Here is a 15,622-nt window from a genome sequence, read left to right as displayed (position 1 = left end):
TCCTATTCTTCCCCTCCTCTCCTCTCCTCTCCCCTCTTCTTTCCTCTCCTCTTCTTTCCTTTCCTCTCACCTCACCTCTTCTCCTCCCAGTCCCTTCCCTCCACCTCCTCTGTCCCCCAGACCAACCTCTCCTCCTCTGTTTCCCTCCTGTATGCCTCCCAGATATATCAACCAAACATGGCATAACAAGTTACAGTAAGGCTCGTGTCAGGCCTAGATGGGGCAACATGGTAGAAGAAAGAGTACCAAGAGCAGGCAAAAGAGTCATAAACAGTCCCCACTCTTGCTGAGAGGAATACCACAAGCACACTAAGCTACATGGCCATAGCATTTACAAAGAAGGCCTAGGCCAGACCCATACAGGCTCTCTGATTGTTGCTTCCGTCTCTGTGAGTTCCTATGAGCTCTTCTAAACCATTGGTTTGCAATCATCCTAGTCCTAGTGCTATGACCATTTAATGCAGTTCCTCATGTTGTGATGACCCCTACCAAAAATTATTTCATTGTTACTTCATAAGTGCAATTTTGCTACTGTTAGGAATTATAATATAAATATCTGACATTCAGGATATCAGATATACGACCCCACAAAAGGTTGTGATCCACAGGTTGAGGACAGCTGTTCTAAACTATGTCATATTGCTTTTGAAGAGCTATATATTTAAGCTGGGTTTCTAGAATTGGCTAGTCCATTACTTAGAAGGGCAACACAGTGTGCCATGCTCCTCATACCTCCAAGGAAGGAGAGGTACCATGGTGAGAACCTGTGAGAGTGCACGAATGAAGAGGGAAGATATTCAGGAAAGCTGTCATTTATTACCTTCCCTGAGCATCTGCCACATCATCAAGGAAAAAGGACAGGAGAGAAAGAGAAACGGAGGAGAAAGGAGGAGCTATGACTATCAAAGAGACTCTCACCTTTCTTTAGGTTAAACAAAGGATGCTTAGGGCACTTACTTTCTGGGCACACTTAAGTGATGGAAAATTCCATATTTGATGATTCATGGCATGATTCCAAGCAGAAATATTAATTAGCACAGATATATGATAAAAGTGGAGAAAATCAGTTTGTCTACCGAACACTACACTGAAGAAAGAGAGTATTTGGAGTTCCAGGAAACAAAACAAAAACAAAAACAAAAACAAAACCTCCTGAGACAGGGTTTCTTCATGTAGCCCTGAATGTCTTGGAACTCACTCTGTAGACCAGGCTAGCCTCAAACTCAGAGATCTGCCTGCCTTAGCCTCCTTAGTACTGTGATTAAAGGTGAACGCCACCACCACCCTGCATCCTTCTAATGGCTTTTAATGAGTCCTCTCATTATTTGAGCATAGAACTTGTTTTAGCCAGTCATTTGCTTCCTTCAGAGCTAAATTTGGATTCTTGCCATGGCTCTTAGAGTTTCCTTAAAGGAAAGTCTGCTCCATTGAAGACACCATATCTTGATCCATTCTAGAGAACCCTCTGCAATCAGAACAGTAGGTAAGAACCTCCCCCACCCCTTCCTGGAGTCTCAGAGCTGCTGCTAGGAGCCCAATGGACTCAGGACCCATCACCCACCAAACCCCTGCCCTCCCGAATACTACTCCCCTTCTGTCCCTTCTGCCCTTTCCTCCTGGTCCTTTCTGCTGGAGCAAACTCTTGGCTGGTCTGCTCCAGTGAAGACACCATATCCTGATCCATCCTAGAGAAACCGCTGCACTCAGAGCAGTTGGACAACAGCTTGACTGCTCCACTGAATATCCAACAGTCTGAAGGACAGGGCAACAGATCAGCAGCTTTTCTGCCCCTGTGAAGAGTCCCCAGATGGAAGGTCCCACAGGTGATCTGCTACGGCCAAGGCTGCAGGTCTACCAGGAGACCTGAAGCAACCCAGGGACAAAAGAGGCAGACTCCAGACAGTCACCCAGACCAACAAACACCAGGGATATCCAGATGGTGAAAGGCAAGCATAATGCCATAAGCAATAGAAGCCAAAACACGTGGGCATTACCAGAACCCAGTTCTCTCACAATAGCAAGCCCTGAATACACAACACACCTGAAAATCAGGTAGCTGACCTAAAATCTCATGAAGAGAATATAGTCCGTTAAGGAGGATATCAATAACTCACTGAAAGAAATGTGGGGAAACACAGGTAAACAGGTGAAGAAATTGAATAAAGCAATCCAAGACCTAAAAGTAGAAGTAGAAACAATAAAGAAAACACAAGTGGAGGCAAACCTGGACCTAGGACAGAGGTCAGGAATTACAGATGTAAGAATCACCAACAGAATACAAGAAATAGAAGAGAGAGTCTCAGGTGTAGAAGATACAGTAAAAGAGACTGACAAAACTTTCAAAGAAAATTCAAAACATAGAAAACTCCTAACCCAAAGCATCCAAAAAATTCAGGACACAATGAAAAGACCAAATCTAACAATAATCAAAAATAGAGGAGAATGAAGATTCCCAGCTCAAAGGTCCTGAGAATTTTTTCAACAAAATCATAAAAGGAAACTTCCCCAACCTAAAGAAAGAGATGGCCATAAAGGTATAGGAAGCCCATAGAACACCAAATAAATGGGACCAGAAAAGAAAATCGTCTCGTCACATAATAATCAAAACACTAAATGCACAGAACAAAGAAAGAATATTAAAAGCTTCAAGGGAAAAGGGCCAAGTAACATACAGAGTTAGACCTATTAGAATTACACCAGACTTCTCAACAGAGACTCTGAAAGCCAGAAGAGCATGCTCAGATGTCATGCAGAGTCCAAGAGAACACAAATGCCAGCCCAGGCTACTATACCCAGCAAAATTCTCAATCAATATAAATGAAGAAACCAAAATATCCTAGGACAAGACCAAATTCAAACAGTATCTATATCAAGCCCTACAGGAGATACTATAAGGAAAACTCCAACATAAGGAAGGTACCTGCACCAAAGGAAGGACAAGATATTAAGCATCTCACAACAAAGCCAAAAGGAGAGGAACACAAGTACATAAAGCTGCCCACAATAACAAACATATCAGGAACCAACATTCATCTCTCTTTAACATCTCTTAATATTAATGGACTCAACTCACTTATAAAAAGACATAAGCTAACAGACTGGATACGAAAACAAGATCCAGCATTTTGCTGCATAAAAGAAACATACCTCAATAACAGAGACAGGCCCTATCTCAGAGTAAAAGGATGGAAAAAAGGTCTTCCAAGCAAATGATCCCAGGAAACAAGCAGGAGTTGCCATCCTAATATCCAATAAAATAGAATTTCAACCAAAAGTTATCAAGTGTGATAAAGAAGGACACTCCATGTTCATCAAGAGGAAAATCCACCAAGAGAAAGTCTCAATTCTGAACATCTATGCCTCAAATACAAGAGCACCCACATTCATAAAAAGACACCTTATTAAAGCTCAAAACACACATTGAGCCCCACACAATAATAGTTAGGACTTCAACACTCCACTCTCACCAAAGGACAGGTCATTGAAATAGAAATGAAATAGAGACAAGTGAAACTAGAGAGGTTATGAATCAAATGGATTTAACAGATATCTTCAGAACATTTCACCCTAAAACAGAAGAATACACCTTCTTCCCAGCACCTCATGGTATCTGCTCCAAAATTGACCATAGAATTCATCACAAAACCACCCTCAACCTATCAAAAAATTGAAATAATACCATGCATTCTATCAGATCTCCATGGCCTATGGCTGATCTTTAAGAACAGCAAAAACTACAGAAAACCCACATACACATGGAAACTGAACAACTCTTTACTCAATGATAACTTGGTCAGGGAAGAAATAAAGAAGAAAATTAAAGACTTCCTGGAATTTAATGAAAACGTTGACACATCATACCCAAACTTATGGGACACAATGAAAGCAGTGCTAAGAGGAAAGTTCATAGCACATACTAACAACTTAACAGCACACCTGAGAGCTCTAGAACAAAACAAAACAAACAAACAAACAAAAAAAGCAAACTCACACAAGAGGAGTAGAAGGCAGGAAATAGTCAAACTCAGGGCCAAAATCAACCCAATAGAAACAAAGAAAACAATACAAAGACTCAACAAAACCAGAAGCTGGTTCTTTGAGAGAATCAACAAGATAGATAAACCCCTAACCAAACTAACTAAAGGGCTGAGAGGCAGTATCCAAATTAACAAAATCATAAATGAAAAGGGAAACGTAACAACAGAAACGGAGGAAATTCAAAACATCATCAGATTCTACTATAAAAGCCTATACTCAACAAAATTGGAAAATCTAAATGAAATGGATGGTTTTCTAGAGAGATATCATATACCAATATTAAGTCAAGAGCAGATAAACTATCTAAGAAGGCCCATATCACACACAGAAATAGAAGAAGTCATTAAAACCTCCCCCCAAAAAACAAAAACAAAAACAAAAACAAAAACCCGGGGCCGGATGGATTTAGTGCAGAATTCTACAGACCTTCAAAGAAGATCTGATTCCAATTTTCTTCAAACTATTCCATAAAATAGAAACAGAAGGAACACTACCTAACTCACTCTATGAAGTCACAATTACTCTGATACATAAACCACACTAGGACCCAAACAAAAAAGAGAACTTCAGACCGATCTTGCTTAAAAATATCAATGCAAAAATATTAAAAATTTTATTTGTAATTTATTTTTGACACTCCATATTCTATTCCCTGCCCCTCCCCATCTACCCTCAGACTGCTCCACATTCCAAACTGAATCCAAGAACACATAAAGATTATCATTCACCACTATCAAGTAGGCTTCATCCCAGGGAAGCAAGATTGGTTTAATATATGAAAATCCATTAACTTAATTCACTATATAAACAAACTTTTAAAAAAAATCACATGATCATCTCCTTAGATGCAGAAAAAGCATTTGACAAAATACAACACCCCTTCATGTTAAAAGTATTGGAGAGATCAAGAATTCAAGGCCCATACCTGAACATAATAAAAGCTATTTACTGCAAACCAACAGACAATATCAAATTAAATGGAGACATGCTTGAAGCAATTCCACTGAAACTGGGGACAAATAAGGATACCCACTCTCCCCAAATGTATTCAATATAGTACTCAAAGTGCTAGTTAGAACAATAAGACAACAAAAAGAGATCAAAGGGATACAAATTGGCAAAGAAGAAATAAAAGCATCACTATTTGCAGATGATATGATAGTATATATAAGTGACCCCAAAAATTCTACCAGAGAACATCTCTAGCTGATAAAAAAAACTTTGGAAAGTGGCCAAATATAAAATTAACTCAAATAAATCAGTAGTATAAAATCCTTTATATAAATGAAATTAGGGAAACAACTCCCTTNACAATAGCCACAAATAATATAAAATATCTTGGGGTAACTTTAACCAAACATGTGAAAGACCTGTACACCAATAACTTAAAGTCTCTCAAGAAAGAAATCGAAGGTCTCCCATGCTCATGGATTGGCAGAATTAACATAGTAAAAATGGTCCTCCTACCAAAGTCAATCTATAGATTCAATGCAGTCTCCATCAAAATCCCATGGAACAAGCAATTCTCAAATTCATCTGGAAAGGCAAAAAACCCAGAATAGCAAAAACAATTCTTAACAATAAAAGAACAGCTGGCAAAATCACCATCCATGGCCTCAAGCTTTACTACAGAGCAATAGTGATTAAAACTGCATGGTATTGGTACAGAGACAGACAAATTGAGCAATGGAATATAATTAAAGACCCAGAAATAAAACCACACACTTACAGACACTTGATCTTTGACAAAGAAGCCAATAAAATACAATAGAAAAATGAAAGCATATTCAATAAATGGTATTGGTCTAACTGGCTGTCTGTATGTAGGAAAATGAAAATATACCCATATTTGTCACCTTGTGCAAAGTTCAAGTCCAATTGGATCAAGGACCTCAACATAAAACCAGATACACTGAACCTAATAGAAGAGAAAGTGGGAAAGAGCCTTGACCTCATTGGCACAGGGGAAATTTTCCTAAATAGAACTCCAATGGTCCATGCTCTAAGATCAAGAATTGGTAAATGGGACCTCATAAAACTGGAAAGCTTCTGTAAGGCAAAGGACATAGTTAATAAGACAAATTCGCAACCTACAGATTGGGAAAAAAATCTTCACTAACCCCACATGTGATAGAGGGCTAATATCCAAAATATATAAAGAACTCAAGAAGCTAATCACCAAAACACCAAACAGCCCAATTCAAAAAACGGGGTATAGAACTAAACCGAGATTTCACAACTGAGGAATCTCAAATGGCTCAGAAGCACCTAAAGAAATGTTCAAAGTCCTTAGTGATCAGAGAAATGCAAATCAAAACTACCCTGAGACTCCACCTTACATCAGTCAGAATGGCTAAGATCAGAACTACAGGTGACAACACATGTTGGGGAGGATGTGGAAAAAGAGGTACAGTCTTCCATTGCTGGTGGGAATGCAAACTGGTACAACCACTCTGGAATCCAGTCTGGCGGTTCCTCAGAAAATTAGAAATAGATCTACCTGAAGACCCAGCTGTACCACTCTTGGGAATATACCCAAAAGATGCCCCACTATGCCACAAGGGCACAAGTTCCACTATGTTCATAGTGGCCTTATTTGTGACAGCCAAAATCTGGAAATAACCCAGATGTCCCACAACAAAAGAGTGGATACAGAAAACGTGGTTCATTTACACAGTGGAATACTACTCAGCTCTTAAGAATGAGGACATCCTGAGTTTTGCAGGCAAATGGATGGAATTAGAAAATATCATCCTGAGTGATGTAACTCAGACCCAAAAGGACATGCATGGTATGTACTCACTAATAAGTGGATATTAGCAACAAAAAGTACAGTATACCCAAGATACAGTCCACAGAATTCAAAAAAGTCAACAAGCTGAAGTGCCCAAGTGAGGACGCCTCAATCCCACTTGGGAGGGAGAAGAAAGCAATAACAAGAGGGGAGGGAGGGATTGACCTGGGAGGGAATGTGGATGGGGAATGGATGGGGGGGGGCAGAGGGGAACCTGATCTGGCATTGGGTGAGGGAAAAGGACTGAAGCCCTGAGGGCCAGCAGAAAGTATGGAAACAGGTAACCTCAGCAGACAGGAGGTTGGGGGGACCCTCCAGAATGTGCCAGAGACCTGGAAAGTGAGAGATGCTCAGGACTCAAAGGGAGGGACCTTAGATGAAATTCCTGACAGTAGGGAGAGGGAACTTATAGAGCCCACCTCCAGCAGGAAGATGGGGCATCAAATGAGGGAGAGGGAGGCCATCCTACAGTCACAACTCTGACTCATAATTGTTCCTGACCAAAAGAATTACAGGGATGGAAATGGAGAGGAGTTTGAGGAGAAGGACCAGTGACAGGCCCAAAGTGGGATCCAGCTCAAGGGGAGGTCCCAGGCCTGACACTAAGGGACCTAGCATGACTGCCCTCCGGAAGACCCAACAAGTAGCTGAAAGAGTCAGATGCAGTTATTTGCACCCAACCAATGAATAGAAGTAGCTGATCCCTGTTGTTGAATTAGAGAAGGCTGAAAGAAGCACAATTTGCTAGGATTCTGGGCCGCACAAGAACTGTGTGGGCATTTATATTTTTGACGAGTATATTTGCTTAGTCCTATGTTTGATAGATGCTGGCTTCTCACCTTTAATTTACATAGTTATGAAAGAAGGATACTCTAATACCTGTAATATTCTATAGAATTGCTAAAACAATTTAATACTGAATAAGGGCCTTGGGAAGCAAAATTGCATACGTACAAATGATGGATGTTTGAAATATAGATCACTATATTTGTGTGTAAATAGCTCCCCAAAGAAGAATGGATAACATGAGCCTTGTGTGGGCCTGCACAGTGTCATGTCTGTGGTAATCCTCACAACTTCAGCAGGCACTAATTTGAAGATTCTCTTGAATTTTGTAAGTATGAAAACCAGAGATAAACCACATATGTGATAATCTATATAAAACCATCCATGTTGGTAATCTTTGTAACCCAATTACCCAAAAGATTCCACTATTAAAAAAATCATTTATTTTAATGCTTTAGTTAAACTTTATCAATGACACCAGTTGTACAAGAAACATTGGAATGGAGCTAAGGCCAAAGTGGTGTAGAGCCTACATTTGAGCTAAATTTCAGCACGTTTAAAATCTACCCTGATGTTTTTGTTTTTGTTTTTCTCTTTTAGAATAGGTTCATTGATCATATTGGGAGCCATTGATCCATTTTAAAGTTGTGGTTTTTAAACAATAAAATATATGGCACCCCATGTACACATCACTTTTCATGTTTATATGTTGCATTACATCTGAGACGCAGACGTGCTGGAAAGGCAAGATGAAAACTACAGTCAGAGATCCTTTCTGTATGGATGAAGGTGGCTATTTGGTCTCACCTGGAACCACCAGTGTTATTGGGAATGAAACTGTAAGGCCAGAGAGCAATGTTTCAAGGAAGTGAAAGCAAATCACTAAAAAGCTAAACACTGAAACAAATAAATAAACAAAACCACATAGTTTGGCAAATTAACTTTCTCTCAGTGTGAAGTGCCCAGTTCACCAAACTGGAGATAAAACTCTATTCTACTTACTGTTCTGGGGTCTGTGAGGGGCGACCAGACATGAAGCTTCGACATTCCTCAGGTGCTGACGATACCTGGCCTTTATCTGCAATGCTTCCTGCTTCTGACCTATACAAATGGCACATTACACCAGTCACAACAGAACACACCGCTGTTTGATCTTTCATATGCTTCTTTTTTTGGGGGGTGGGGGTTCGAGACAGGGTTTCTCTGTATAGCCCTGGCTGTGCTGGAACTCACTCTGTAGACCAGGCTGGCCTCGAACTCAGAAATCTGCCTGCCTTTGCCTCCGGAGTGCTGGGGTTATACGTTTCACAAAGCAAAAATCACCTGCTACAGATAACCTTTCTCACCATGAGTCCAAGTCGTATAGAATTTATAGCTTGCTATGGGACTTACGACTTCATATTTTATCAATACTTTGCTATTGCAAATAGAGGAACTAGAATTAAGCAAGCCTTCTAGTTTAGTTTTCAAATTCTTTTAATCCTTGTCTGTAAAAACACTAATCTATCCATGTTGCTAACCTTTGTAACCCAACTGCCCCAAAGAGTCCACCTATAAAAATCATTTGTTTTAAAGCTTTGGTAGAACTACATTGGTGATGCCAGGTGTACAAGACAGCTTTACTGCCCCTTCTCTGACTCTATAGTATATCTGGTAACACACAGCATGATAAAGAGTAACATTCTTCTGACAGTTAGCAAAGACAAATATTCAGAGAAGTCGAGCTTCCAACCTTTTACCACCCACAGGCTTAGACTCCTGTCCATTCTCCTCCACCTTTTTCCCTGGTGCTAACTTTTCAGCACTATCAAGCAGGGCGCTAAGAGCCACTCTCCTGAAGACATTCCCATGAGCTTCTTTGATAAACTGAACCAGCTGGCGGATGTCACAGTACAGTCCCTGTTTGAAGACAAGAAGAGGTTTGGGGTCAGGAAATGGTAGCTGCCTGATTAGCTTTCCTAAGGAGAGAAGTTAATTGCTTGGGTTTTGGTGAACATTGAAGTCATGAAATGATGGTGTTTGATCTTCTCATTGCTCCTATGGGAGAATGAATGTCACCTTTCGTATTCAGTACAGGGGAGAATGATTAGTTCAGTTTCAAATTCAGAGAGTCTGCTACACCATCAGTAAGACATCAGTCTACACTCTTCAGCAGTTGATTTTCACACTTTTTCTTTTAATTGTGACTTCTGAAGAGAACTTTTTTTGGGGGTGGGGAGGTGGCGGGAAAATAATGGTAGCCAGAATTTTGTTTACAATGGAGATTTCATCCTCTGATGGGCTTCTCTAAAAGGTCTGGATTATTATGGTAAAATGTTAAGTAACTCATTTAGATGCTTCTATCAAAGCCTGATTGTTCAAGGGATGATAGATTTTCCTGGGCATATTTAGTAAAAACGATATGTATGCTGAGGTCATGTTGAGTGTGACTGTGCAGAGGAGCTGTAATGTTAGTATATTTGTGACATTTAAAAATGTATGCATACTTTTATTGAGATACCAAGATTTGCTCTCAGCTCTTATATACCTGCCTCTCTTCTTTAAAAGGGTAGTTACTGTTTTCAAACATCCAGTACCATGGGACAATCATGCCCATGGAAGGCAGAGGACAGTCCTTAAGGACAACAGAGAGAGAACATCCATTTCAGCCTGTGGGGAGCAGAGCTCTGAACCTTCTCTACTCTCTACTCTTCATGTGTTCGTCCACCGAAGAGAAAACTAACTAAACGCAAAGTTTCTGTTCTCACCAGGGCATGCACAGGCCTATATCTCAGCAGAAGAACACTATGGGAAATAACAGCTACCAATGGATGGCTAGGACCATCCTTTAATTTGACCTCTAGTTATTCTGATGAGTTAGAAGTTCAAAAGTAAGCGTATGGATAAAGAATTTAATATTTCCTCTATGTATGAAGTTGTTCATGAAGGCTTGTAAATAGTCACATGCATTATAGTCAACTTTAAAATCACTTCTAGTCAGGACCAAAATTAATGCATGCATAGTGTCTGTGTTATACTCAAGGTCCAAGAACATTGCTCAATTGTCTTTGACCATTAGTAGAAGTAAATTCTGTTTGATTTATGAAAATTATGTTATCTGAAATGAACCACTTCACAGTTTGGAATAATATAAAATAATGTCCTCCATTTAGTAAAACAGCAGATAGTTAGATATGTGTAAATGGGCTCCTTTCTGCATAGAAATCACAGTAACTAACAGACATAGGAGGAATGATTTTTGGTTACCAAAGACACCTGAATTCACCTATCTGTATCAAATTTGTCATCTACAGCCTAAACTGCATATTTCAAGATATCCTCTTCTCCTTGGTAGTACTTGAGCATTTTATAACTTAGTTTTCTCCACACACAACTTGCAACTTTAATTGATTAATTAGTACATGCCATTATGAAAGACAGATGAAGATTATAATGTTCAATAAAAGAAAGTTCAATAGCATATTTGCATGAATTCTTAGAAGCAAATAAAGTTTCAAATAATGTTAGAGTACCATCCTTTTATATTTCATGAACCAATCAGCTGTGTTTTAGCATCTTCTTTCTGAAAGGCTCAAAATACCTTGTAACCTTTCACCAGTCTCTACACAGCCTGTGAGGAGGAGGTGGATGAGGATGGGGAGGAGGAGGAGGAGGAGGCTAAGTTAATCTGTAGGGTGGTGGATTATGGCTCCATGGTGAGTTAGGGGTGAAACTGGGGGGAGGGGAGGATATTGTAAGTTTAAGACTTCAGCTTCTCTTCTTCCAGGTCTCAGTCTGAGAGCTCCTGTAAGGAAGGGAAATGTTCTCACCAGATTCTCAGGGCTGTGGAGTTCATGTGTGGTTGAGGCACAGCGTGTGATGAGAGACTTGAACATGGCACCGACAATAATGCCTTCCACATTTTGAGCTGTGGACTTGTTGTCCACTGTGGTGAAGTTATTTCCAAACCCAGCTTTGTCTGGAATACAAAGACATGCATTAGAGGCCGTAAGCTACACAGCTGAAAGATGTAAGGAAGCAAGTGTCTGGCGGCTAGGATATTGTGAAGGTCTGCTCAAAAGTACAGACACTGGTGATTAAAGAAAGATAGTTGCAGTGTAGAAATTCCTGTGCGGACTATAAAAGCAAACCATCTACTTCAGTTTTAGTTCTGACATGGCCTTTGCAAAGGAACATTTAAGTTAATTAATCTTAGAAAAGAAAGGGGGTCTATTAAATAAGGAAGGGAGGAAGGAAGGGAGGAAGGGAGAGAGGGAGAAATGGAGGGGGCAGAAAGAGGAAGAGAAAGAGAAAGAGAGAGAGAAGGTGGGAGGGTGAGAGAGAGAGAGAGAGAGAGAGAGAGAGAGAGAGAGAGAGAGAGAGAGAGAGAGAGAGAGAAACTCATTGGTTTCTCCATTGATGAAAAATAATGTGGCTTGATCCTCCTTTGGTGAGGAACTCTGGCTTTGTAGCAGAAACTATCCAGTGTGTTAGAAGGGGCATGCGACTGGCCAACCACATGAGATGCACAGTAAGGGAATAGTGGTGGGGGCCTTCCAGAAAGACTCCAGTAGGCCTGTCCCAATAACATTTGTTCTCAAAAGCTCTGGGCACATATAAAGAGGAAGAAACACTGCCAGTCTCCTTCAGACTGGCAATTCCCTTAACACAGAGAATGGAAAATGCTGGAGACCAAAGACTGTGACCCGCGTTGATATTTTATAGCTTTTTTTTTTTTAAAAACATATCCACAGATCTTCAGTGGACACATACACATCCTATGGCTTTGCAAGAGGAATCCTTATGACCTGTAAGCCAACTGTGGACTGTGGGAAGCACACGTACAGCTCCCAGATTTATGGGTAAGTGTTTTCTGTCTGATTCACTGACTCATGTTACATGTCAAATTCTAGGAGGATCGTATCATGCTCGATTACCAACCTTTCACTATCTGTGCCAACTGATAAGGATTTATCTCCAGCTTTGCAATATGGGAAGCAATATTGCAGTCTATGCTTTGAACTCTTATCCAAAATAGATTTAAGAGAAAGGGACAGAGGGTGGGGAAGGGAGGTAGGGAGGGGGAGGGAGAGCAAGAGGGGAAGAGTATGAGAGGAGAGACATATTAATTTTTTTAATCTGTATTTTCTTTAACAGATCTCAACTACAGTGTGCAAGTCATTGTTTTCAATTTTACCAAGTGGTTAGTGTAAACTAGTTCTGATAGGATATGTTATTCCGAAGGCTCTCCAAGGAAGCAATGTTTTCTCCTACTGTGATAACCAGATAATAAAGAATTTGAAGCAATCAAGAAAAAACTGCTTCTAAACACATAGACTTTTTAAAAAATATACATTAGTCAACTTCATTCATGTGTCTTATGAGCCTTAAATCTATAGTAAGAAGTCATCTTCAAAGCTCGATTCAAAGTACACATTTAAAACAATGTGGCTTCCAGTTTCTTACTGCATCGGCATTTAGAAGGTCCCAAAGGTGTTCATTTTATACAAATGTGACTGGCACTTTCTAGCTTCATCCTGTAGCTTAGGCCTGCATACTATTTTAAAGCAATGGAACTATAAACAAGTTACTGGTCTCTTTGTTTGCCTAATTTAAATAAACTAAATCTCTAGGTATGTGTGTCAATTATGTCACTACAATGTTTGTGCTAATGACATTTTTCTTTCCTAGTTTATTATGTAAAAAATGCCAAGCGCTACAAGTGCCTTATTGCAGGGACTCATTTCATACTTATTGAACTAGTAAACTAGTCTTTTGATTTCCATCTCCATTGTCATCTACAGAAGGTCAGGGGAGAGACAGAACCACCAAAGTCCTATTCAGTGAGGTCCATTACCTTTTGAGGACATCATGTGTCATAAGGCAATCTGAAAACATCTCTTGGTTTTATTCCTCATTATATATAGCCTCACATACATACATACATGCACACATGTGTACAGGCACACAAAAGTCTCTTTCTTCTCGAAGTTCTAGCCCCAGATGTCGAAACACTACCTGCTTCACCGCACAGTGGCTGCTCCTTCATCTCAGGGGTGGCTTTACTTACTGTCAGTGACCGGCTCCATACAAAATCCTAGCAAAGCATGCAAGAAGTCCACTACATTATTGAGAGAGTCCTTGTTCACATAGTCCCTCATGGTCTGTCGGAACTGTATCTTATCTAGCTTGTACAGCTTAGTAAGGCAGTTCTGGGCCTGCAATGAAGGGAAAGGAGTGAAAAAGTCACAAGCACCAGCTTAAGCTCCAGACACCATTAATCTGAGACAAAAGACCCAGGAAGCAGACTCCCCACCCCCACTCCCTCTCACTGCTGCTTGATCCTCCCCATGCTAGACCCGGTTGTTTGAATAAGAAGTGGGCAGGAAGGGACTGGGCCATCTGAAGGTGTTTGTATTCAGAAAGACCACTCTTGGGGGCACAGGGCTGGGGGCACAAGGTTGGGGGTGGGGGACTCAAAGCTAATGTTCAGTGCTGATCCCAGAAAACTCAGTCTTTTCACCAAGGTCAAGATTTTATGATATGATGAAAATAACTCAAGATGTTGAAGTAGGTCAAAGAATCCATGGGTCACTGTTAGGAAAACTCAAAGGCTCTGTGCAACTGGAAGAAGCATGTCTCTCCCATGTCTAATTTGAAGTTAGATAGGTTTAATGGAGAAAGTGCAGGCAAGAGAGTTATATTGTTTTTGATTAATTAATTATTAGTTACTTTTTTGAGGTAGAATCTCAAGTAATGTAATCTGGCCTTGGACTGTTTATATAGCTGAGGATGACCTTGAACTTCTAATCCTCCTGCCTCTGTCTCCTTGATGCTAGGATTACAGATGTGCACATCTGTAATCACACCTTGCTAATGTGCTACTGTGTATTATTCTCTGGGCTTTCTGGATGCTAGGCAAGCACTCTACCAACTGAGTTATAGCCTCAGCGGTACGATGACCTCTTATATGGCCAAGAAGGAAAATCTTCTTAGAACATATAAGAGGCATAAAATATGATATTATCTGTCTCCATTTGAATATGAAAGAAAGTATGGTATTTAAATAAAATTTGGTCTCATGACACAATTCTTCTGCTCAAAATAACAATACATTTTCTGTGGTATAGTAAATAGTTTTATCATCTTGCAAAATAAGAGGGAGTAATTCCCAGCATCAGAAGCAAGAAAGTTTCAATCACTGGCAAAAGTTTTAGACAGAATAGTTTTGTGGGAACATGAGGAGGCTTCTAGCCTTCTCCTACTATTAAAGCATAAACCTCATTTGAACGATGCTTTGCTGTGAAAAGCCACACTTCTGATTATTATTTGCTGATTGCCCTTTCCTTACACCTGAAAAAACTGAGGCAGAAGGAAGTCAAGGGTTTTGCCAAGGTGATACTGCAAGTTCTGTGGTAGAATGAATACCAGAAGCCAGGTTCTTGCCTACTAAGGTGTAGTTAGTTCTCCTGTGAAACAGTCTCATTAGCACTTTAGACACTGGTGATCCTGAGAAACTATACTTAGATACCATCTACTCCTTGATAGGAGTTGAGATGCCCAATACTAGAGATCAACTGGTATCTTGAAGACGGCTGTATGAATAAAAGAGACAGGTGAAAGGTCCTAAGGATGGGATGGAATGGGGTAATGGCAGAGGTGTCTGGGCTGAGGGAAAGGGCTAAAGGACCAAAGGAGGGGATAAAAAGGAGGGGGAGACCACTGTGAGGATGGAAAACTTTGCAATCTGGCATAGGCATTGAAGCTACAGCTGGGAGACTTCCCTGAGAATTGGAATCTACTGAGGAGTTTTAAGTGGTAATCCAGAAAAAAAAAAAAAACCCACCTTAAGTTGTGTTACTGTTTGATGTGGTCATGGCTCAGGAAGGGTACTTGGATATTTAAAAGGAAGAAACAAATAACAAATACTATAAAAGGACGAAACTTGGAATTCACCATGTAAGCTTTTTAGTATGACCTTGCTGTAATCTCTCCATCTGTGTTATGGGGAGGTGGGTTTTCATT

General features: G+C 40.2%; 1 protein-coding gene across 9 annotated transcripts in view; it reads right to left on the bottom strand.

Moving 5' to 3' along the window:
- The window catches only part of Unc80 (unc-80 homolog, NALCN channel complex subunit), a 196,319-nt gene that overhangs the window by 131,919 nt on the left and 48,778 nt on the right, over nucleotides 1–15,622 (bottom strand). For all 9 annotated transcript variants that reach the window (XM_021162288.2, XM_021162282.2, XM_029478005.1 and 6 more), the window contains exons 15-18: nucleotides 13,668–13,815; nucleotides 11,428–11,576; nucleotides 9,351–9,517; nucleotides 8,621–8,719 (exon numbers count right to left, since the gene is read on the bottom strand). In XM_021162288.2, the coding sequence (XP_021017947.1) occupies nucleotides 8,621–8,719; nucleotides 9,351–9,517; nucleotides 11,428–11,576; nucleotides 13,668–13,815 (563 nt within the window). The remainder of the gene's footprint in view (nucleotides 1–8,620; nucleotides 8,720–9,350; nucleotides 9,518–11,427; nucleotides 11,577–13,667; nucleotides 13,816–15,622) is intronic.

Source organism: Mus caroli, chromosome 1, assembly GCF_900094665.2.
Source record: "Mus caroli chromosome 1, CAROLI_EIJ_v1.1, whole genome shotgun sequence".
Lineage (NCBI taxonomy): Eukaryota > Metazoa > Chordata > Mammalia > Rodentia > Muridae > Mus > Mus caroli.
This window is presented reverse-complemented; position numbering and strand designations above follow the sequence as displayed.